This window comes from Musa acuminata, chromosome BXJ3-4 (assembly GCF_036884655.1).
Source record: "Musa acuminata AAA Group cultivar baxijiao chromosome BXJ3-4, Cavendish_Baxijiao_AAA, whole genome shotgun sequence".
In the NCBI taxonomy this organism is placed as follows: domain Eukaryota; kingdom Viridiplantae; phylum Streptophyta; class Magnoliopsida; order Zingiberales; family Musaceae; genus Musa; species Musa acuminata.
This window is the reverse complement of record NC_088352.1, coordinates 28,997,802-29,021,462: the sequence shown is the minus strand read 5'-3', so window position 1 is coordinate 29,021,462 and position 23,661 is coordinate 28,997,802. Positions and strand designations below refer to the sequence as shown.

At 42.0% G+C, this 23,661-nt stretch overlaps 1 protein-coding gene across 1 annotated transcript in view; it reads left to right on the top strand.

The window, feature by feature from the left end:
- LOC135636634 (aminopeptidase P2-like) overlaps positions 1–22,747 on the top strand; it is a 64,872-nt gene extending 42,125 nt beyond the window's left edge. Inside the window, exons 7-13 of the mRNA XM_065148505.1 lie at positions 427–578; positions 2,855–3,045; positions 3,194–3,302; positions 3,410–3,564; positions 18,378–18,470; positions 19,567–19,647; positions 22,250–22,747. Of these exons, the coding sequence (XP_065004577.1) occupies positions 427–578; positions 2,855–3,045; positions 3,194–3,302; positions 3,410–3,564; positions 18,378–18,470; positions 19,567–19,647; positions 22,250–22,321 (853 nt within the window). The 3' untranslated portion in view covers positions 22,322–22,747. The remainder of the gene's footprint in view (positions 1–426; positions 579–2,854; positions 3,046–3,193; positions 3,303–3,409; positions 3,565–18,377; positions 18,471–19,566; positions 19,648–22,249) is intronic.
- Positions 22,748–23,661: the final 914 nt, after the last annotated feature.

The window sequence follows — 23,661 nt, the reverse complement described above, 5'->3', positions numbered from 1 at the left end:
TTCTGTTGTGTGTCTTGTATCTGATCCAACATTGACAGGAAATGTATTGGATGATAAATAAGATTGATGGTGCAGTCTTAATAATGTGTATGTATCTACATGCTATCATTAGTTTATATGAAATAATTGATAGCTTTTTGAACTATTTTTTGTAAAACCATGGATTTGGGCATGGGACAGTGTTGATCTATGTCATGCTGGTACACAACAATGTTCTAATGCATAACCCAACATTCCCTTTTGCTGTGAAATTTGAAATGTTGCTCAAAACCTCTGATAACAAGAACTAGTATGAGTTTAACTGCTGTTGATAACAAGAACTAATGCATAACCCAACAATGTTCTAAAAGTTTTGTTTTAATAATCATGCTGAGTGAAAGATTAGTGATACTTATGTGATAGGTAATGGTATTTTTTCTTTTGCAGAGATGCTGCTGCTTTAGCTGAATTTTGGGCTTGGCTTGAAGAGGAAATTTCTAAGAATATAGCATATACAGAAGTAGAAGTTGCTGATAAATTGCTTGAATTTCGTAAAAAACAGCCTGGTTTTCTAGATACAAGTTTTGACACTATTAGTGGTAAGTGTTTTTATAATGATGTTGATAATGGGGCATGCCTTTCATGGTAAACATTGATGTTGTCTAACCAAGTGAGAAATTCCATGCATCATTACACAAACAAGTTGAAATTCCCAACCATTAGGGACCAGTTATATGAATCATGATTTGCCTTATCGATCCGTACCGACGTATCAACTAATTGTTGGTACGGTATGTACTGAGTTGTACCGAGCTATACTGAGTGTACTGACATGTAGGACATGGGGCGTACTGATTACTACCCATACTGGTTCCCTATCAGATTAGTAGGTACCACTCGTACCGAGCAGTATGCAGTGGTACGGTGAACCTTTATGAATATTTTTTCCATTGAGTTCTATTAACTGAAACATCACTATTCCAAGTGATTACTATCTAATCCTTTATTATTGTTTATAATAAAGGTTTCTTAGGCATTCCTTACTGCTTGTTTCACTTCCAATCTAAATTTTTGTTGCCTAATAAGTCTTTTTATAGGTCTCTTTAACACATGCAGCCACCTACAATGGTTTTCCAACATTCAACACTGGAACTATTCTGTATCATTCACAAAAAGCCATATGCACCGTTATATTTGTCCACCATTATCTTTTAACATAGTTATTTAAAGCTAAATATTCACTTTCTTTCGTTTGTTTATGCTGATATTTCATTGTTATATGCTTAAAATTCTGAATCACCTTCTTAAGTCAGATCCATCCTGATCTTTCTATATATATATATATATATATTCAAAAAAACCATAAGATATACCTACAGAGTGTTTAATTTGTCAACTGAGATCAGATTTCTTAATGTAATTTTGCAATATCTTCTTTTTAGCGCTGCATCGTTTTTTCCACATATGATGAATGTGTTGTACTCTTGTGCTCTTAAAGTCTTCCATGTAAATCCAAGTCCATTAAATTCGAAGTTATATGGAGATGTTAGTGCCAGGTCAGTTCTACATTACACCACTTCAGTGCTATGATACATGTATCTACAGTTAAGGTACAAATTAACAAGACTTTAAGTTCCCTCCATGGATTGTATCTACCTTATCTATGTTTATGAATTTTCTATTTCTAATTGTTTAGTACTCCATGTTTGAGTTCTAACAATCTGGATTCTTCCAAACAAATTTTTTATATCTTTAAAAGTTGAGATTGAGCATTTATAGCATTCCCCTACTGATCAGGCTTAATTTTTAGCTTTTCTCCTTGGAAAATTCCATAGTTCCTTTCTACTTAATATTCATATATTATAAACAAAGAAAAAGTTATCGTTGCATTTACGAAACCCTAGGAAAAAAACAAAGAAAATGTTGTTCATTTGCTGAATTAACTTCATGATGGAGAACCTGTGTCATAATGTTCAAAGTAGTCACTTTTAATTTATTGTTATCATATTTGACCTGCTCTAAATCATCATGATTATGCATCAAACACCTTCCGCTGCAACATTTCTGCAAAATTCTGGAACTATTGTTTCTTAGATTCTTGTTTCTAACATCTCTGCTATTCTCACCTCAATTATGTTATACTTATTTCTCGCTTTGCTCTAGGGGCACATTCAAGCGTCTAATGTTTCATTTCCCTAACTGCATAACCATTTTTGTTTGAAACGATTTGTGGAAAACCTACTGGTTTTACATGAAAACGACTGGAGAGACAGAAACAAAAAACAAAGAAAAGAAAATATCGACCTACAGAATTAGATGTTGTCCTTGGTGTGACAAAGTCTTGGCTTACTCCTGGAGATATGTTATGGAGATATCCTTGATTAAACAAGATGTTAAGTTTCTGCCATATATTGTCCTATACAAAAAATGTAAAGTGAAATGAGTCCATTATTTTGACTTTTCAATTAGGCTACTGTTTCCATACTATGCCTACTTCATCCTGCCATCCTCTTGTTCCTGGTCCACAACAACATTTGTGAAATATGTAATTTGAATTCAGCTTAAGGTTTTCTTATACTTATGTCAAGTCATATTTTGGCATATTGATTGCAAAAGTAATTGTATTCATAATATTAATGTTCACATTGACTCCTATTAGAAAGAAATTAATCTAGAGTTTAAAGCTTCTTCGTGTCAGATTAGTGGCAGGATGTATTTTGGCTGCTTAAAGACTCGAGAATGGTTTCAACAATTCCTAAATTTTTAAGTTTTCTTTGAGATCACCAATGTTATAGAATTTTGATGATTATCTCTAATTATCATGCATAATATATCTGTTAGATATCTTAATAAATAAAAGTTGACCAATTTGCAGGATATGGTGCAAATGGTGCTATAATACATTATAATCCGAATTCAGAAAGTTGTAGTGTTGTTGGTGATAAAAACCTCTTCCTATTAGATAGTGGTGGTCAGTATGTGGATGGTACCACTGACATAACAAGGACAGTGCATTTTGGTGAACCTTCATTGCGACAAAAGGAATGCTTTACCAGAGTTCTACAGGTGCTCAGCTCATCTGTTTATTATTGTTTCAGGTTCAAGTGCTGTCAATAAATTTAGACAAGATTTTTTAGTTTGTATATATTTTGCCAACTTCAGCAAAATTAGTTTATGACATGTTGATCTGAGTTGATTTACTTTGTTGGAACAGGGTCATATAGCTATTGATCAGGCAATATTCCCTGAAGGTACTCCTGGTTTTGTTCTTGATATACTTGCACGATCACCTCTTTGGAAAATTGGACTTGATTACCGACATGGTCAGACTCTCATAATTAGTTATATTATTGGAACATCTATTTTGCGTTTATAATTGTTGAATGTATCAGTGGATAATACGGTGTGATTTCTCCATGCATAACTTCAGGGACAGGTCATGGGGTTGGAGCTGCGCTAAATGTCCATGAAGGACCACAGAGTATAAGCTTCAGATATGGAAATATGACTGCTTTGCAGAAGGGCATGATAGTTAGCAATGAACCTGGATACTATGAAGACAATTCATTTGGTATTCGGATTGAGGTGGAGTACATATTCTTATCTTTTTCTCCTCTTTCAGATAAGAGAATATGAATGTTTTGCAGAAGGGGATCAGCGTATGTGTATCACTGTCTCTTACAAATAGAAAACAGGATGTCTTTGCATGCTTCTCATTTTATTTTTGAAAAGGAGATCATGCTCATGCACATGCTGCCAGTTTGCAATTGTTTATATATGAAAATGGACTTCATCTGCACTCTGTATAAATGCAATAAAATGTCAATATAGGAATATTTTAAGAAAACAGTTAAAACTTGGAACAAGCTAAAATTGATGAGCATGTTATTCTAGTTCTTTGACATGACTATTAATAGAAGGAGAAGGCTATCATGCAACGACACTAATGTCTAGGTAACCCGTTATTTGGTTACTTCTATGTCCATTGATATGATTGATTTGGGGATTCTAGTTAGCATTTTTTTTCAAAAAGAAGTTCATTTCAGAAACATGTTGACCCATTAAATTTCTGTTTTAATGCACGTGATTCTCTTGTGTAGGATGTGCAATACAGTGATTAATTTTCAAATATTTGTAATTTTGTGTTAATGTCTGAATTAAAAGATAAAGAGGTCTTCTGTTACTATAAGTATATTAAAAGAATTTGTGACTATCTATATTAAAATATGTCCTATTGATCTGTGTATCATTTCGTTAGTGCCTATTGATAAGAAAATTCTGTCGCATATTACCTGAACGAATATTTTGTACATAGTACTAACCACTAACCTTTTTAAAGGGAAAAAAAACTGTCAGAAAATTTCAAGGTATGACTGATGTGATGTAGGAATATGGTAAAAGTTATTGTATATTTGTATGTTGCAACTATTTTTAAGTCAATTACATTGATCTTTCCCAGCATTGGTTTTTCTTGAGGGCAATATTATCAGTCAAATTTAAATCTACAAAATCTGCTTTAATTTTTTCTAATGAATTTTTCTTAACTTTTCATCTTTAATTTTCTTGCACCACTAATTAACTATTATTGTTTAATTGGTGTATCTAAAGTCCTACTTAATTTCATTTTTAAAACAATCCATCATACCTATACAAATACAGGACGGTTTTTATAGGTTCAAGCCATGACTGAATGGTTTTTATATGGATCGGGCAATTTGGCTAGTTCAGTGAGGAATAATGTCCGCCCAACACACTTACTGCATCAGGTGACTTGGTTAAAATTTGACCAGTACACAGGTCTCTCTCTCTCTCTCTCTCTCTCCTCTCTTATGCGCTCTCTTTGTCCCCTTGTCCTCCTCCCTGCTTGTCCTCTGTGTTGCCTCGCAGGTACTATCGCCTTACACATCGCCAATGACCCAATGTTTCCTCTCATTCAGGTCGCTGTCTCATCCTCTTAGGTCCTGTATGCCTCCTCTTCTGCTTGTCCTCTGCACTCTTCCTTGTCCCCTTGCTCCATCTTCTCCTCCACTAGTCTTCCTTTTCTGCCTCCTCTTCCTTGTCTCTCACTAGTCTTGGCAGTGCCGGCATGTATGAGTGTGGCTACATCAATCTATATTAGTCAGGCACTGAACAATATTGGCATGAGATTGAGATGTTAAATGTTGCTCCATAAAAACAACCAAATCTGTTTTGTTTTGTTTCTAGTTAATTCAATGCTACAAAAAGACTTGTGTTGATAGAGTGATGTTTGGAAGCTGGAAGGGTGCTATGGTAGAAAGGTGAGTTTAGTTGACAGACACTTAAGGAGGTTCCTATAGGATGTAGGTTTAAATAGATTCAATGAATTTGCATTATATTAGGATTGAGATGATTCTGGACAATTAATTCTTATTATGTAAGATGATTCTAACCAAAGTTTGTCATACCGCAGCATGCCACTCGGTATGGGCTGCATGTACTGGTCCAACAGGGGACTGGTATAGGTGGTATGTCAGTATGCCCCCATGTATCATATGTCAGGACATTTGGTATGGCTTGGTATAGCTCTATACCGATAGTTGCTCAGTATACTGAAACGGACTGGTAAGGCGAACCATAATTCTAACCCATAAATATAGCATTGTAGACAAGAAGAGAAGAAAATTAGGTGAAAGAAAGGAGAATAAGGGCCTGATTTTCTATTGCAAGAACATAATAAGTAAAAGGAAATCTCTGTCTCCACTCTCCAGGTTTTAGTTTCTGAGTGCAATACTGAAAAGCATCCTTAAATAGGATTTAGAGCATTCCAGTGCCATCATGGCTGATATATAGGTTCTCATGGAATCCATTTGAAAAGGATAGTATAATATGTCATCTCAGAAGAAAAAATGGTGAATAATTTTCATGCTTGAAGTGGACAAATAACCAACCAGAGGTTGTCCATAATTGCAGTGAAGTTAAAGCAGGGATTGCCTAATTTGCACCTGATCAGATCGCCACATGAAAACAAAATGTTCCCAAGTTAACTTCTTCTTTGCAACAATTTTTTAGTACTAATTGTCAAAGCAGCAAATATTTTTCACTGATCCACCAGCTCATTTGTTTTATGCAAGGTATCAACAACTCTATGCACCAACATAATATACTTTAAACCGAGGTCTTCAATTTCGAATAATACTGTCCATACCGGTTCGTCAGCAGACCAGTATACGGATTGCCCGTTACCTGGCGGTATTTTTTTTTACTTATATATATATATATATATATATATATATATATATATATATATATATAAAGGTGACGTCGCCCCGTGTGGGGAGAAGAGAGGTGATGTTGCAGATTTTTTTTAACTTATATATATATATATATCTATATATATATATAGAAAAACGGGGTGACGTTGCCTTGTTTTTCTACAATGTCGCCCCGCCTGGGGAGAAGAGAGGCAATGTCGCCTTGTGTGGGGAGAAGAGAGGCGAAAAATATTTTTTTTACTTTATATATATATATATACACACACCGTTTTGTCACGGACTTAGCTGGTTTTGCCTAAGTCGTGCGGCATCCTTGCGTGTCTATCCGTAAAGGTCAACCTCCCCAAAGCCTCCCATGGTCCCTTAGAACCTACAAAAGAGAAAACGGGATTGAGAAAACGCCTCACTCGGGATCTACAAGCAAACATCTCCGAAAACACTTTATAGACAATGCAAATTACAAACAGACTTTACAAGCTCTGAACAGTTGCACAACAAAAGGTCAAAATGGTCCACTACAGATCGAAAATCTCTCACAAGTGTCCACATGACACAACCTTTATTTACAAGCCTAAAGCGGCTACCAAACCCAACTAAAATGAGACTATTAAGCCTTCGATCGTTCCTCTACATGCTGTGCAAAGCATGAACATACCAAAATATATGAACATACATAAGCATTACATCAACATCCTGTGTAAAAGTTTGCTCGTGACATTCTCCCTCACTTATTCCTTCGACGTCCTCGTCGAAGCCTTTTGCTGACACTGCAACTCATCGCCTTTGCTGAGTCTTTAATCTTCTGCTCCAGCTGCAATGCGCCTCTTGGCTCCCAACTGCTCTCCGGTGCTATTGTTAAGTAGTCGAACTTTTGATCCGCTATGCTGTTTCAACTCGCCAATGACTTTGACTCTAGTGTGGGGTTGGCTGAGTTGTGTTGATCCTTGTTGATTCCTGCGGATCCTCCATATAAAGGAAAAGACCATCTTTACTATGCGCCAGTCTCTCAAATACCACATGCTGCTTGAATTTGGTGGATGCTTGTTGGAACTTTAACGAGCATCGTCTCACAAACTTTCGAAGTTTTGGGTCCTTCCTCCACAAAATATTCATCGACTCTTCTTTCATTTAGTTGTCACATCTAAGTAGATTCTCATCACTTTCGCTTTCGATTGGCATTCTGTAGGGAAATGAAGCAGATAATATACTCTCAGTAGCACTGATCACCATTGGTGAGGATTTGACAACTATTGTCTTTCATTATTTTCGAATGGTCTTTGAACCTGTGCAGCGCTCCTTTGCTGGATAGATAAGAGAATTGGGGTACTCGGTTTCACCCATTCTCTTAAAAGTTGAGAAGACAATGGTTACTTAACTTCGCTTGCCTCCTCAAGGGTTGTACTCCATGCATCGAGCTGGTTATTGACCTTCGCCTGCTCTTTGCTCACACTTCTGAAGCACTCGAAGTGTTTGCACTCCTTGCATTGAGTTAGCTACTGTGATTCACCTTCTCAATGCCATCGAGCTTCTGGAATGCAGGAAGTTTTCACCCCAACTTGGAGTAATTCTCTAATAGATTTGGTTGCCTCTGGGATTGTACCGTCTTTTCCATCAACCCTGTCGCCTACTCCATTGAGTAGCGAAGGTACAACACCGCGTACTGCCTGCTTCGTTCCTTGGTCGTGCACTCTTGCATGACCCAAAGTCCTTCACTTTCGGCTATTTTGATGAGAAGCTCGTTGAGACCGGTCTTATGAAGTTCCTTGGCCTCTGCCCTTCAGCCTTGTCTCGGTACTTAGAGTTTGCCTCTGCATACTCCACCTTCTCGGCCCCTTTCATGACCAAGCTGTCACGGACTTAGCTGGTTTTGCCTAAGTCGTGCTGCACCCTTGCGTGTCCGTCCGCAAAGGTCAGCCTCCCCGAAGCCTCCCATGGTCCCTTAGGACCCACAAAAGAGAGAACAGGACAGAGAAAACGCCTCACTCGGGATCAACAAGCAAACATCTCTAAAAAACACTTCATAGACAATGCAAATTACAAACAGACTTTACAAGCTCTAAACAGTTGCACAACAAAGGGTAAAATAGTCCATTACAGATTGAAAATCTCTCACACGTGTCCACATGACACAATCTTTATTTACAAGCCTAAAGCGGCCATCGAGTGGCCATCGACCCAACTAAAATGGGACTATTAAGCCTTCGGTCGTCCCCCTACATGCTGTACAAAGCATGAACATACCAAAAGACACGGACATACATAAGCATTACATCAAACATCCTGTTTAGAAGTTTGTCCGTGACATTCGCCCCCACTTATTCCTTCGACGTCCTCGTCGAAGCCTTTGTCGACACTGCAACTCTTCGCCTCTGCTGAGTCTTCAATCTTCTGCTCCAGCTGCAATGCGTCCTTTGGCTCCTAACTGCTCTTCGCTGCTGTTTTTGAGTAGTCGAACCTTTGATCCGCCATGCTGCTTCAACTCACCAATGACTCTGACTCCGGTGTGGGGTTGGCTGAGTTGTGTTAATCCTTGTTGATTCTTGCGGATCCTTCAAATGAAGGAAAAGACCATCCTTACTGCGCCAGTCTCTCAAATGCCTCATGCTGCTTGAATTGGGTGGATGCTTGTTGGAGCTTTAACGAGCATCGTCTCGTAAACTTCTGAAGTTTTGGGTCCTTCCTCCACAAAATTTGCTCATTGACTCTTCTTTCACTTAGTTGTCACATCCAAGTAGGTTCGCATCACTTCCGCTTTCGATTGGCATTTCGTTGGGAAATGAAGCGGACAATCTACTCTCAATAACACTGATCACCATTGGTGAGGATTTGACAACTATTGTCTTCCATTATCTTTGAAGGGTCTTTGAACATATGCAGAGCTCATCTGCTGGATAGATAAGAGAATTGGGGTACTCGGTTTCGCCCATTCTCTTAAGAGTTGAGAAGGCAAAGGTTACTTGACTTCGCCCGCCTCCTCGAGATTGTACTCCATGCATCGAGCTGGTTACTGGCCTTCGCCTGCTCTTTGCTCACACTTCTGAAGCACTTGAAGTGTTTGCACTCCTTGCGTTGAGTTAGCTACTGTGATTCACCTTCTCAATGCCATTGAACTTCTGGAATGCAGGAAGTTTTCACCCCAACTTAGAGTAATTCTCTAATAGATTTGGTCGCCTCTGGGATTGTATCGTCTTCTCTATCAACTCTGTCGCCTACTCCCCTGAGTAGCGAAGGTCCAGCACCGCGTACTGACTACTTCGTTCCTTAGTCGTGCACTCTTGCATGACCCGAAGTCCTTCACTTTCGGCTATCTTGATTAGAAACTCATTGACACCGGTCTTACGAAGTTCCTTGGCCTCTACCCTTCAGCCTTGTCTCGGTACTTGGAGTTTGCCTCTGCATGCTCCACCTCCTCGGCCCCTTTCACGACCAAGCGCTCTCCCTCCATGAGAGCAAGGGATCAATGACTTTCACGGAAGTCCCGCCTCTGCGGTACCATGGCGCTGCCATGCCCATGGCACTACTATCCGTCGCCTCGCATCTGCATCCCTTTTCTTCACAATCAGTAGATATGCCTCTGTGGTACTCCTCCGAGGCCACCTCCATTCTAACTGATGCTTGATTTTGGGTAGCTAAGTCCCTCTGGACTCATCGTCGCTTCCTCACCCCTTTCGACCCCCTGCTTTAACACCTCTGTGTTCTCCAAGCAGCTCCCTTTGGTCGATGGAAAGACAGATTACAACTCCCATGCATGGCCTCTGCCATCACGTTGTAGGGTTTACACCGATTCTGTTCTCCTTAACTTCCTTGGTAGCAACGTTCGCTTACTCGACCTTGTCCTCTGACTTGTCGGGCTCCCTTAAGCGAATATGAGCTCTGGAGCAGTCCAACTCTCCAGCTGCTTCGATCATACCGTTGTATGATTAAGTCCCTCCCATAGGACTCACTGGTACTTGCATTCGAACTTTTCCCTTGGTGGAACACAACCCCTATATGCTGATGACCAAGGTTTTCATCCGATGCAAAATTCGATGCACTCACGAAAGACCCACCTCTGCGGTACCATGGCCTTCACTCCTTGAATCCATAGCCCTTCTTGCCGTAGTGTTGTTCACCGAAGTGGAGCTTCCAGTAGCTCCCGATCATACCTCCATATGATCTTGTCCCTCACGGGGCTAGATTGTGTGTATCGCATTGCCACGAACTGTTCTGCCACGATCCGCTGCACCATGTCGCCTCCTGGTGACATCTCCATTGCATTCTGATCCTTGTGGGATGAACTCGAATTGTGGTCCCTCCATGTGTGGCCTCTGCCAATTCATCGCAGGGTCTCTTCCACCTTCGATTTTGTTCGCTCCTTTAGCAATCGACCTTCATCCACCCACTCTTGGGTCACACCAAGATGAAGCACTGCTCTAGGACAGTCCGTCGCCTAGTAGCTCCTAAAGTCCCCCGACTTCGCTGCAATTAGTGCACCATTATCTGGATCCTGGGCCTCTACCCCTACCAGCACAATCTTCGCTATGCACTGCTTCCTTTATAGCAACTTGAATGACAACACTGTGGCATATTCTTCGAGAGTACCCGCCTCTGCGTCCTCTTGCCCCGTGCTAAGGACTTCTGAACCCAACTTCGCCTACGCAAATTGAGTCGCCTTAGTTCCTCCATCAAATGCTCCTCCGAGATAAAGTGCATGTGCCCAGAAGCTCCCTTCGTCTTTGGCACCATGCAAGATGAGTCCGCTTCGTTAGAATGAATGACCCATGGAACAACATGATCCTGCTCTTGCCTCTGCAAGAGTTCTTGTCCTTGACCTCTGTCCAAGGAAAGCACTATGCCTTTGCTCCATGTTCCATCTTCTATGCTGGCTCCCTTCATGCAGCTTGGGTGCTTCGCCAAGTTACACCCAAGTTGTTCCGCTCCTCGTTTTTGCATTGAGTTGATGGTGGTCCTCGCGCCCACCATTCCACGGGTCAGCCCTCCCTTGAGTCCGATCTCCATATCGACTCCAAGTGTGCCTTCATTTGTGTTGCTTTGGGTCGCTCCCCCACTTGATCTCGCAATGCATCCACCAATGCATTCTCTCAAGCGAGACCATGCGACGACTCCTCGCTGCTTGCTCAGTCCATTGAGCTTCGTGGAGTTGTTGTTTGTTGAGGTACTCCTTAACTTGTGAGATCCGTCCCACATGATTCTCCCTTTAGAGAGCCGGGACTTATCCCTCTTGGATAACTGTCCCGTTGGAGCAATATCTCTCTTCGTTTCGGAGACCACCATCCCCTTGGATTACTCCGATCTGCTGAACAAACAGTGCATTGTTCTGCCTCCTGCAAACGCACTTGCTAGATTGCGACTCCACGTCAATACAGCCCCCGCTGCACCCCTCAAGGCCTAGCAACATGCTGAACTAGTTGCACCCTTCAGCCTCCTACGGACGTATCCTTCACATGCCGAAGAGAAAGTTTCAATGCTCCAAAGCGCCGAGTTTCGGTCCCCTTAGGATGGCCACGAACATTCCATCGTCCGCATACAAGCCCTTGCATGAGTACCAAATTCTTCGAGCTAGCAATTCCCCTCACCTCTGTGAGCTTTGCACAGCTCTTTCGGTCGTTGAGCAACTCATTCCACCTTGCATGGTCTCATCCTTTACCAAGCGCCTCGCTTGCCGTGAGCACCATCAAGTATTGTTGTCAACGTCGAGCCGTAGCTCGAACTCAGCCATCCCAATTTTTGTGCGCTCCGCATTCTTCCAAGCTTATCTGTTCTTGTGGTGCCTCTTGCGCGAAGGGTTGGCCATTCCTTTGAATGCCAATCTCAGATGCCCGCTCCTTTGAGCGACTCCTTTTCCCTACATCTCTATGCCCGTTTTCCCCCAAACGGTTGCGCGTGTGCTGACTGCCCTCAACGCAGCCCCGCTAGGTCCCCCACGTTTGCATGCTAAGTGTTTCTATGAGTGCTTGTCCCGCTCTGATACCATCTGTCACGGACTTAGCTGGTTTTTCCTGAGTCGTGCGGCACCCTTGCGTGTCCGTCCGCAAAGGTCAGCCTCTCCGAAGCCTCCCATAGTCCCTTAGGACCCACAAAAGAGAGAACATGATAGAGAAAACGTCTCACTCGGGATCAACAAGTAAACATCTCCGAAAAACACTTCATAGACAATGCAAATTACAAACAGACTTTACAAGCTCTGAACAGTTACACAACAAAGGGTAAAATGGTCAATTACAGACCGAAAATCTCTCACACGTGTCCACATGAGACAACCTTTATTTACAAGCCTAAAGCGGCCACCGACCCAACTAAAATGGGACTATTAAGTCTTCGGCCGTCCCCCTACATGCTGTACAAAGCATGAACATACCAAAAGACACGGACATACATAAGCATTACATCAAACATCCTGTTTAGAAGTTTGTCCGTGACAAAGCGCTCTCCCTCCATGAGAGCAAGGGATCAATGACTTTCACGGAAGTCCCGCCTCTGCGGTACCATGGCGCTGCTATGCTAATGACTCTACTATCCGTCACCTCGCATCTGCATCCCTTTTCTTCACGATCAGTAGATATGTCTCTGTGGCACTCCTCCGAGTCATCCCTTTTCTTCACGATCAGTAGATATATCTTTGTGGCACTCCTCGGAGTCCACCTCCATTCTAACTGATGCTTGATTTTAGGTAGCTAAGTCCCTCTGGACTCGTCGTCGCTTCCTCGCCCCTTTCGACCCCCTGCTTCAACACCTCTGTGTTCTCCAAGCAGCTCCCTTTAGTCGATGGAAAGACAGATTGCAACTCCCATACATGGCCTCTACCATGACGTTGTAGGATTTGCACCGATTCTGTTCTCCTTAGCTTCCTTGGTAGCAACGTTTGTTTACTCGACCTTGTCCTCTGACTTGCCGGGCTCCCTTAAGTGAATATGGGCTCTAGAGCAGTCCAACTCTCCAGCTACTTCGATCATACCGCTGCATGATCAAGTCCCTCCCATGGGACTCACTGGTACTTGTATTCGAACTTTTCCCTTGGTGGAACACAGCCCCCATATGCTGATGACCAAGGTTTTTATCTGATGCAAAATTCGATGCACGCATAGAAGACCTGCCTCTGCGGTACCATGACCTTCACTCCTTGAATCCATAGCCCTTCTTTCTGTCGTGTTGTTCACCGAAGTGGAGCTTCCAGTAGCTCCCGATCATACCTCCGTATGATCTAGTCCCTCATGGGACTATGTTGTGTGTATCACATTGCCACGAACTGTTCCACCACGATCCGCTGCACCATGTCACCTCTTGGTGACATCTCTATTGCATTCTAATCCTTGTGGGATGAACTCGAATTGTGATCCCTCCATGTGTGTCCTCTGCCAATACATCGTAGGGCCTCTTCCACTTTCGATTTTGTTTGCTCCTTTAGCAATCAACCTTCATCCACCCACTCTTGGGTCACACCTAGATGAAGCACCGCTCAAGGACAGTCCGTCGCCTAGTAGCTCCCGAAGTCCATCGACTTCGCTGAAAATGGTGCACAATCTCCGTTGCATACCGCTTCTTGCCTAGCAACTTGACTGGCAACACTGAGGCATATTCTTCAAGAGTACTCTCCTCCACGTCCTCTTGCCCCATGCCAAGGCCTTCTGGACCCAACTTCTCCTTCGCAAGTTGAGTCGTCTTAGTTCCTCCATAAAATGCTTCTCCGAGATAAGGTGTATGTGCCTAGAAGCTCCCTTTGTCTTTCGCGCCATGCAAGATGAGTTCGCTCCGTCAGAATGGACCCATGGAACAACATGATCTTGCTCTTGCCTCTGCAAGAGTTTATGTCCTTGACCTTTGTCCAAGGAAAGCACTGTGCCATCGCTCCATGTTCCATCTTCTATGCTGGCTCTCTTCATGCGGCTTGGGTACTTCGCCAAGTTACACCTAAGTTACTCCGCTCCTCGTTTTTGCATTGAGTTGATGATGGCCCTCGCACCCACCATTCCACGGGTCAGCCCTCACTTGAGTCCGATCTCCATATCGATTCCAAGTGTGCCTTCATTTGTGTTGTTTTGGGTTGCTCCCCAACTTGATCTCGCAATGCATCCACCAATGCATTCTCTCAAACGAGATCATACGACGACTCCTTGTCGCTTGCTCGGTCTATTGAGCTTCGTGGAGTTGTTGTCTGTTGAGGTACTCCTTAACATGTGCGGTCTGTTGCACATGATTCTCCCTTTGGAGAGGCGGGACTTATCCCTCCTGGATATCTATCCCATTGGAGCAACATCTCTCTTCGTTTCGGAGACCACCATCCCCTTATATTACTCCGATTTGCTGAATAAACTGCGCATTGTTTTGCCTCCTACAAACGTACTTGCTAGATTGCGATTCCACGTCAATGCAGCCCCCACTGCACCACTTAAGGCCTAGCAACATGCTGAACTCGCTGCACACTTTAGCCTCCTACGGACGTATCCTTCATATGACGAAGAGAAAGTTTCAATGCTCTATGGCGTCGAGTTTCAGTCGCCTTAGGATGGCCACGAACATTCCATCGTCCGCATACAAGCCCATGCATGAGTACCGAATTCTTCGAGTTAGCAATTTCCCTCACATCTGTGAGCTTTGCATAACTCTTTCGGTCGCTGAGCAGCTCATTCCATCTTGCAAGGTCTCATCCTTTACCAAGCGTCTCGCTTGCCTTAAGCATCATCAAGTATAGTTGTCAACGTTAAGCCGTAGCTTAAACTTAGCTATCCCAACCTTTGTGCGCTTCGCATTTTTCCAAGCTTGCTTGTTCTCGTGGTGCCTATTGCACGAAGGGTTGGCCATTCCTCTGAATGCCAATCTCAGATGCCCGCTCCTCCGAGCGACTCTTTTTCCCTACATCTCCATGTCGTTTTCACCCAAACGGTCGTACGTGTGCTAACTGCCCTCAACGCAACCCCGCTAGGTCCACCACATTTGCATGCCAAGTGTTTCTATGAGTGCTTGTCCCGCTCTGATACCATATGTTACGGACTTAATTGGTTTTGCCTAAGTCGTGCGGCACCCTTGCATGTCCGTCCGCAAAGGTCAGCCTTCCCAAAGCCTCCCATGGTCCCTTAGGACATATAAAAGAGAAAACGGGATAGAGAAAACACCTCATTCGGGATCCACAAGCAAACATCTCCGAAAACACTTCATAGACAATGCAAATTACAAACAGACTTTACAAGCTTTGAACAGTTGCACAATAAAGGGTCAAAATGGTCCACTACATACCGAAAATCTTTCACAAGTGTCCACATGACATAACCTTTATTTACAAGCCTAAAGCGACCACCAAACCCAACTAAAATGAGACTATTAAGCCTTCGGCCATCCCTCTACATGCTATGCAAAGCATAAACATACCAAAAGAGACGAACATACATAAGCATTACATTAAACATCCTGTTTAGAAGCTTGTCCGTGACAATGTGGGATGGACTCGAATTGTGATCCCTCCATGTGTGGCCTCTGCCAATACATCGCAGGGTCTTTTTCACCTTCGAATTTGTTCGTTCCTTTGGCAATCGACCTTCATCCACCTGCTCTTGGGTCACACCTAGATGAAGCACCACTCTAGGACAATCCGTCGCCTAGTAGCTCCCGAAGTCCATCGACTTCGCTGAAAGTGGTGCATCATTGTCTGGATCCTGGGCCTCTGCCCCTACCAACACAATCTCCGCTACGCACCGCTTCCTTCATGGCAACTTGAATGGCAACATTGTGGCATATTCTTCAAAAGTACCCGCCTCCGCGTCCTCTTGCCCCGTGCCAAGGCCTTCTGAACTCAACTTCACCTTCGTAAGTTGAGTCACCTTAGATCCTCAATCAAATGCTTCTCCGAGATAAGGTGTATGTGCCCAAAAGCTCCCTTTGTCTTTGGCACTATGCAAGATGAGTCCGCTCCATTAGAATGAAGGACCCATGGAACAACATGATCCTGCTCTTGTCTCTGCAAGAGTTCATGCCCTTGACCTCTGTCCAAGGAAACCTTTGTGCTTACGCTCCATGTTCAATCTTCTATGTCGACTCACTTCATGTGGCTTGGGTACTTCGCCAAGTTACACCCAAGTTGCTCCACTCCTCGTTTTGCATTGAGTTGATGGTGGCTCTCGCGCCCACCATTCCACGAGTCAGCCCTCCCTTGAGTCTGATCTCCATATCGACTCCAGGTGTGCCTTCATTTGTGTTGCTTTGGGTCGCTCCCCCACTTGATCTCGCAATGCATCCACCAATGCATTCTCTCAAGCGAGATCATACGACGACTCCTCGCCGCTCACTCGGTCCGTTGAGCATCGTGGAGTTGTTTTTGAGGTACTACTCCAAAACATGTGCGGTCTATTACATATGATACTCCCTCTGGAGAATTGAGACTTATCCCTCATGGATATCTATCCCGTTGGAGCAACATCTCTCTTTGTTTCGGGGACCACCATCCCCTTGGTCTACTCCGATTTGCTGAACAAACTGCGCATTGTTCTGCCTCCTGCAAACGCACTTGCTAGATTGCGACTCCACGTTAATACGGCCCCCATTGCACCACTCAAGGCCTAGCAACATGCTGAACTCGCTGCACACTTCAGCTTCCTACGGATGTATCCTTCACATGCTGAAGAGAAAGTTTCAATGCTCCATGGCGCCGAGTTTCGGTCGCTTTAGGATGGCCGCAAACATTCCATCGTCCGCATATAAGCCCATGCATGAGTAACGAATTCTTCGAGCTAGCAATTCCCCTCACCTCTGTGAGCTTTGCACAGCTCTTTCGGTCGTTGAGCAACTCATTCCACCTTGCATGGTCTCCTTTACCAAGCGCCTTGCTTGCCGTGAGCACCATCAAGTATTGTTGTCAACGTCGAGCCGTAGCTCGAACTCGGCCATCCCAACTTTTGTGTGCTCCGCATTCTTCCTAGCTTGCTTGTCCTCGTGGTGTCTCTTGCGCGAAGGGTTGGCTATTCCTCTAAATGCCACTCTTAGATGCCCGCTCCTCCGAGCGACTCCTTTTCCCTACATCTCCATGCCCGTTTTCCCCCAAACTATCGCACTTGTGCTGACTGCCCTCAACGCAGTCCCGCTAGGTCCCCCACGTTTGCATGCTAAGTGTTTCTATGAGTGCTTGTCCCGCTCTAATACCATCTGTCACGGATTTATCTGGTTTTGCCTAAGTCGTGCGGCACCCTTGCGTGTCCGTCCGCAAAGGTCAGCCTTCCCAAAGCCTCTCATGGTCCCTTAGGACCTATAAAAGAAAAAACGGGATAGAGAAAACGCCTCACTCGGGATCCACAAGCAAACATCTCCGAAAACACTTCATAGATAATGCAAATTACAAACAGACTTTACAAGTTCTGAACAGTTGAACAACAAAGGGTCAAAATGGTCCACTACAGATTGAAAATCTCTCACAAGTGTCCACATGACACAACATTTATTTACAAGCCTAAAGCGGCCACCAAACCAACTAAAATGGGACTATTAAGCCTTCGACCGTTCCTCTACATGTTGTGCAAAGCATGAACATACCAAAAGACACGGACATACATAAGCATTACATCAAACATCCTGTTTAGAAGTTTGTTTGTGATAGCTCGGTATACAGTATTGTACCGTACCGAGCGAATCTCGAAACTTCGGTACAATCAAAACTCAACCAGAAAGTTTGCCCAAGAAAAGCATCTGAGTTAACGTGGAGATATAGCAAATTAAGTAATCCACTATAAAACCATTTGGGCATAATAGTAAGATAAATGCAATAATAAAGTAATTTTCTTGCAACAGAGGTTGATATGGTGAAGTTTGAGAAAGCTAAACTTAGATGAAAACAGTCTTTGGAGGGTCATAAAAAACAGTCTGACTAATTAGGGTCAATCTACATAGCCCTACCCCTGCTATCAGAGTGATGGTTTGTTGCAACCAAATATTAGCCACATTGAAATGATTAACCTGCTTTCTTTTAACCTAGAATACTAATTAAGGTGCAACACTTTGAGATTGTCTAGCACATGATTAGCCAACAAACCTTCACAGTTAATATAGGTGACAAACTATTCATGTCACTATTTGCTATATGTTCCTAGTCTTTATGTTTATTTTGTGATTTTAAGTGTAGATTTATTGTATGAAAAAGAATCTGTTATTTCTCAAATGATTCACTTCTCATGTTTGTTTTTTCAGAACCTCCTTATTGTAAAAGAGTTTGAGTTGCCAAATTATTATGGAGGCATTGGTTACCTTGGTTTTGAAAAACTTACATTTGTCCCAATACAGGTATGTAAACATATTTTGCTCTGAAATATATTATTGTTCATGAAGAACTTGCAATTGGTGGTTAAATTGCATCCATAATAATTATCTCATATTTTACGATTAGATTGATTTCCTCAGCACACAGAATCTGGTGTCCTCAATTTTGCAATAGAATCTTTATATCGTAGGTGGTAAAAAATATGGAGTATCCAATTTCAGTGAAAGATATAACAACTCTATTGATATTGTTAAATATTTGCAATATGTATTAGAAAGTTATACTATGTCAATCTTCTTGCAAGGCATCAGTTAAGCAAATGACTAACGAAATACAACAAATTAGGAATTCAAATGACACATCAGGACTATTGTTCTTAGTCGTATCTGCAAATTTTTTAACAAGAAAACGAACTTAACAGAATGTGCCAAGGTATACGACAATGTGACTGGAATTTTGGGACGTGAAATTTCAACATGTGGCATGGATCTTGCCTTTAAGATTGTAAGGGCATGCATCAATGTATGGAACCATTAAACTTGTTGGCTTCAGTAGTTTCTGCTTGCCTTCTGTCGTGAGATATTAGTTAGATAATGTCAAAATCTTATTATGTTTTGTGGTTCTCTTAATGAGAGCTTTTAATTATGTTCTCTTATTATGTTTTGAAAGTTCCGATTGTTTTAACAATATATGTGAGCTTTTAAGTTGTTGAGATATGTATTGTTAATTGCCCAGAATGTTTAGCATGCATATTTTCTCTAATAGTAACTCTGCACTAGGCATGTGATATTAGGACAGACAAATGTGGATAGCACTAGTTTGATTGCTTAATATTTTGTATAATATCTCATCTGCAAGCACAATTAACTATATAGTTTGTGTACTTAAGTTACTTAGATCAATTACACATCTATTTGGTGCGTACATGAACTTTACAGGACATTTTAGGACAGCTTAAGTATGACATGTTTTTAGGGAGAGAAGTGCTTATATTAGATCCATGATATTCTCTCTTTTTCAAAGTTTGTAATTTTTTTTTGTTTGGGATCAACCTTCTGGGAAATACTTGTCATAATAAGGACACATTAATTATTGTGTTTAATGGTCTTTTTTTGCTAGAATAAATTGGTTGACTTATCTTTGTTATCTCACGCGGAAATCAACTGGCTCAATGATTATCATGCACAAGTTTGGGAAAAGGTTAGTTACCTAAAGCATCTTAAAGCTAGCTTGATATTTTTCCTTACTGTCCTATGATTGAATTGACAATTTAGTGTTTGAGAATTTTCTTTCAGCTAGTATATTTACTTGCATGGTTTTACCTAATGTTGCTTAAAGATTGTGCAGAAAAGGAAATTTGGTATAATCTTTTCTGACTACCTTTACTTGATTGTGAGGTTGATCCATTACTTTCTAATGTTGGGTATCTTAGGTCCTCGGCAGTTGGGTTTGGTGGATTGTGTATGGTCAAGGGAAGATATAGGACAACAGTGATCTGGTGGAATTTAAGTGGTAGGACAATTCAAGAGAAAGATGAAAAGGGGACAAGAAATAAATAAATCTTTTGCACTCGCTCAAAATCCTCATAGCTTACTTTGGGAGAAAGATTGTGGCCTCAACACATCGCATGTCATGAAAAGAAACATGCATTCATTCACTGATGTCGTAGTCACAATCCCTTTCTTCATGGACTCCCAACTATAAGAAGATAAAAGAATACAAAAATAAGGAAAGAATATAATGTGAGATTACAGTTAACAAAATTATTTGAAGACATCAATTATTTATTGTATCCTTCTTTGACGAAGATGATTTTATATATTTATTTTGATGAATATTTTGCCTTATTTGTAAATTTTTCAGCCATGATGGACCTTCCTTATAGAGACTGAATCTTCAATAAAAAAATTGTAATTATTACAGAAACCCAAAATTTGTTATCTTTCATTTTTCTTTCTTCATTGGTTTCATTTTCTTCTCCTTGAGCAAGTTAGGAAACTGAATTATTTGTCATGTGACAACTTATGATTTTTTATAAAAGAAACCCCTTTCAGTACTAAAATGTTTTCAAAGAAAAAAATTAACTAGAGTAAAATGAAAACATGTTCAATTATATCAAAATCCAAATTTTCACCAATTGAAAGCAGTTCAAGTCAGTGATTGCAAAAGGCGCTCGGGCGCTCGCCTAGGCGCTCGGGCGAGGCGAGGCGAGGCCCGAGCGCCTCGCTAATGTCCCAGGCGGCGCGCTTCAATCAGGCGCCGCCTGGGCGCTCGCCCGAGCCCAGGCGCTGGGCGCTTCGGGCGAGCGCCTAGGTAAACCGAACCAGAATTTTAGGTCTGGTTCGGTTCTGGTTCGGTTGTTAGTTGGTTCAATCGAACCAACTAAACCGATATAACCCCAACCCTAACCTGCTGCCGCTGCCGATCCCGATCGCAATCTCGTCGCTCGCTGTCGCTGCTCCCGCTGCCGCTGCTCGCCGCTGTCGCTGCTCGCGCCTCCCGCGAGCCTTCCCGCTGCTCGTGCCTCCCGCGAGCCTTCCCGCTGCTCGTGCCTCCCGCGAGCCCTCTCGCTGCTCGCGCCTCCTGCGAGCCCTCCTGCTGCTCGCGCCTCCCGCGAGCCCTCTCGCTGCTCGCGTCTCCTGCGAGCCCTCCCGCGAGCCTTCCCGCTGCTCGCGCCTCCCTCGAGCCCTCCCGCTGCTCACGCCTCCCGCTGCTCGCGCCTCCCGCGAGCCCTCTCGCCTCCTGCGAGCCCTCCCGCGAGCCTTCCCACTGCTCGCGCCTCCCTCGAGGCCTCCCGCTGCTCGCGCCTTCCGCTCCCTTTCCCTTTCCCGCTGCCGCTGCTGCCGCTCGCCGCTGCCGCCGCTGCTTCCTCGTTTCTCCGTCAGAAGATTTATACTGTTAATGTGATTATATTTATTAATTATATTATATATTTTTATATTTTTATTTAAAATTTTAAATAATTATATTTTATATTTTTATATTTTAGCGCCTCGCTTCGCTCGGGCGAGCGCCTGGGCGAGCGCCTAGCGCCTCGGGCGTTTTTGGACCTTGGCGCCTTTTGGCGCCTAGCGCTTTTTAAATCACTGGTTCAAGTTGTCATTTCTTCTTTCTACACCTAGTAAAAATCAGAATACATGCCTAGTCTAAAATCAGGTGTCTCGATTTCCATCATGTATTGTCCTTGTTAGGGCACTAATCCTGCACCATGCTGCTATCATACACACAAGTGTACTCATCTCATTGAACTGAAACAACTCTAAGAACCTAGCCCATGATCTGTTAGCCAAACGAACCATATCAAGTATTCTGATACCATATACAAGACCTTGGAAAATCTGCTTGACCACTAAATCACATGGAATTGACATCTTTCTCCTGATGATTGCAATAATATACTTTATCTCTAGAAATAAGTCAATTCCATGGTCTTAATGTGAGAACAACTTTATGGAACATTATAGGTCTATGATATTTTCATCTACAGTTTATCATAATTTCATCCATTTCACTAAATAAAAACAATTGTATGGTGTGTGCGGTAGAAAAACTTATAACAGTAGACATCATGCCAGAAAGTCATGCCCATTGCAAGAAACCTGTGACCACACATTTCATCTGTGCAGGGCCAATTACTTTGTTTATAGCATTTTTGAAGATGCCACATCCCTAGAATTAATTAGTTGCTCTTTTACCATGGTCAAGAACTAGTCAATCATCATATTCTCTTTGCCGTGGAACTCCCAAGTCTGGAGAGTGACCATTGTAAACTTTTGATGAAGTTTTTTTTGTCTTTCCACAGGTTTCACCTATGTTGGATGGTGGGGCTCGTGAATGGCTTTGGAATAACACCCGGCCTATTCCACAAGACTGAACTTTTCTTTTGTCCTCTCACAAGAACAGATCTGAGGGCTTCAGATAAATGTACTCCAATATTTATTTATTGAATTGTCATTACTTCTCATATGATGGCAGGAGGACTAGTAAGTGAATGTTAGATACGCAGATGCATGAGTTTCTGAATGCATATTATTTGACTGGTTCGATGAACTGCATGCAATGGACTGGTCACGTTGGCATCATTATTCACAAGACCAGTCATCACTATTCAGAGATTACATCTACCAAATTGGAGTTGATTTAATTTATAGGAGACCAGTCATCACTATTCAAAATTCAACCATGCACAAAAGAGTAGTCTGTGTCGGGTTGTAATATCTGCTGAAACATAGTATCAATTGTTTTTAACCAACCAGCAATAATGTAAGATTTGTTGGTGAAAATTGTTGTTACCCCTGCTTCTTCTCGGTGTTAATTTATCCTTTGGATTGTGTGATATTTGGTGATTGCGATGGCTTGTTCTTATTTCTTTTTCTGGCTTTGATACTTGTAGTCAAATGGAATTTATACTACAGTATCAATTGCAATTTCTTCTTTCTTTTTTTGTGTCTCCTCATTTATTACATGTAGCTAGAGTTAAACAAATAAAATTTTACATTAAAGAAGATATAAATTATGCTGGTTTTTCACTAAAACATGTTGATCATTTGGGTATTTTTAATAATATCATAATGTATTTTAAAAATTTTAAAAATTATATTAACATCTCACAAATGTTAAAATGTTAATGTTATATACTAAGATAGCATCAATATTTGAACATTTGCAAGATAGTATTCAAGCCAAATGTAATTTTAAAAAAAATATCAAACATTAAATTATATTTGAAATGTGCATTAGGTCCTCAATGCAAACCCAAAACGAACCCTTAGTAGCTAACAGAGTTGGATTGGGCTTAACCAATTTTTATGAACTTTCATGGATATTTGCAGACTGCCATCAAGGCGTAGGCCTTGACAAACTTTGTAATGGAGATAATTATCAAGGGGTAGGTCTTAGCAAACTTTGTAGTGGAGCAGCGTGGAGCAGCTTATAAATATGTACTTTGATTTGACTTCAAAGTGACTAACAATAAGACTGAATATAAAGCTTTACAAACAGGGTTTCGTCTTAGTAAATAAATAAATGTGACAAATATAAAAGTTTACGACTCTCAATTAGTCATCAACTAAGTTAAATGAAGTATATAAAGCTCATGATCCCACTACGATGCATATCTAGCAAAGGCAAAGAAAATGGTAGCTGACATCCCTTTATTTAGTATTGAACAGATTCCTCGGGGCGATAATATGATGGCTAACTCTATCTCAATTA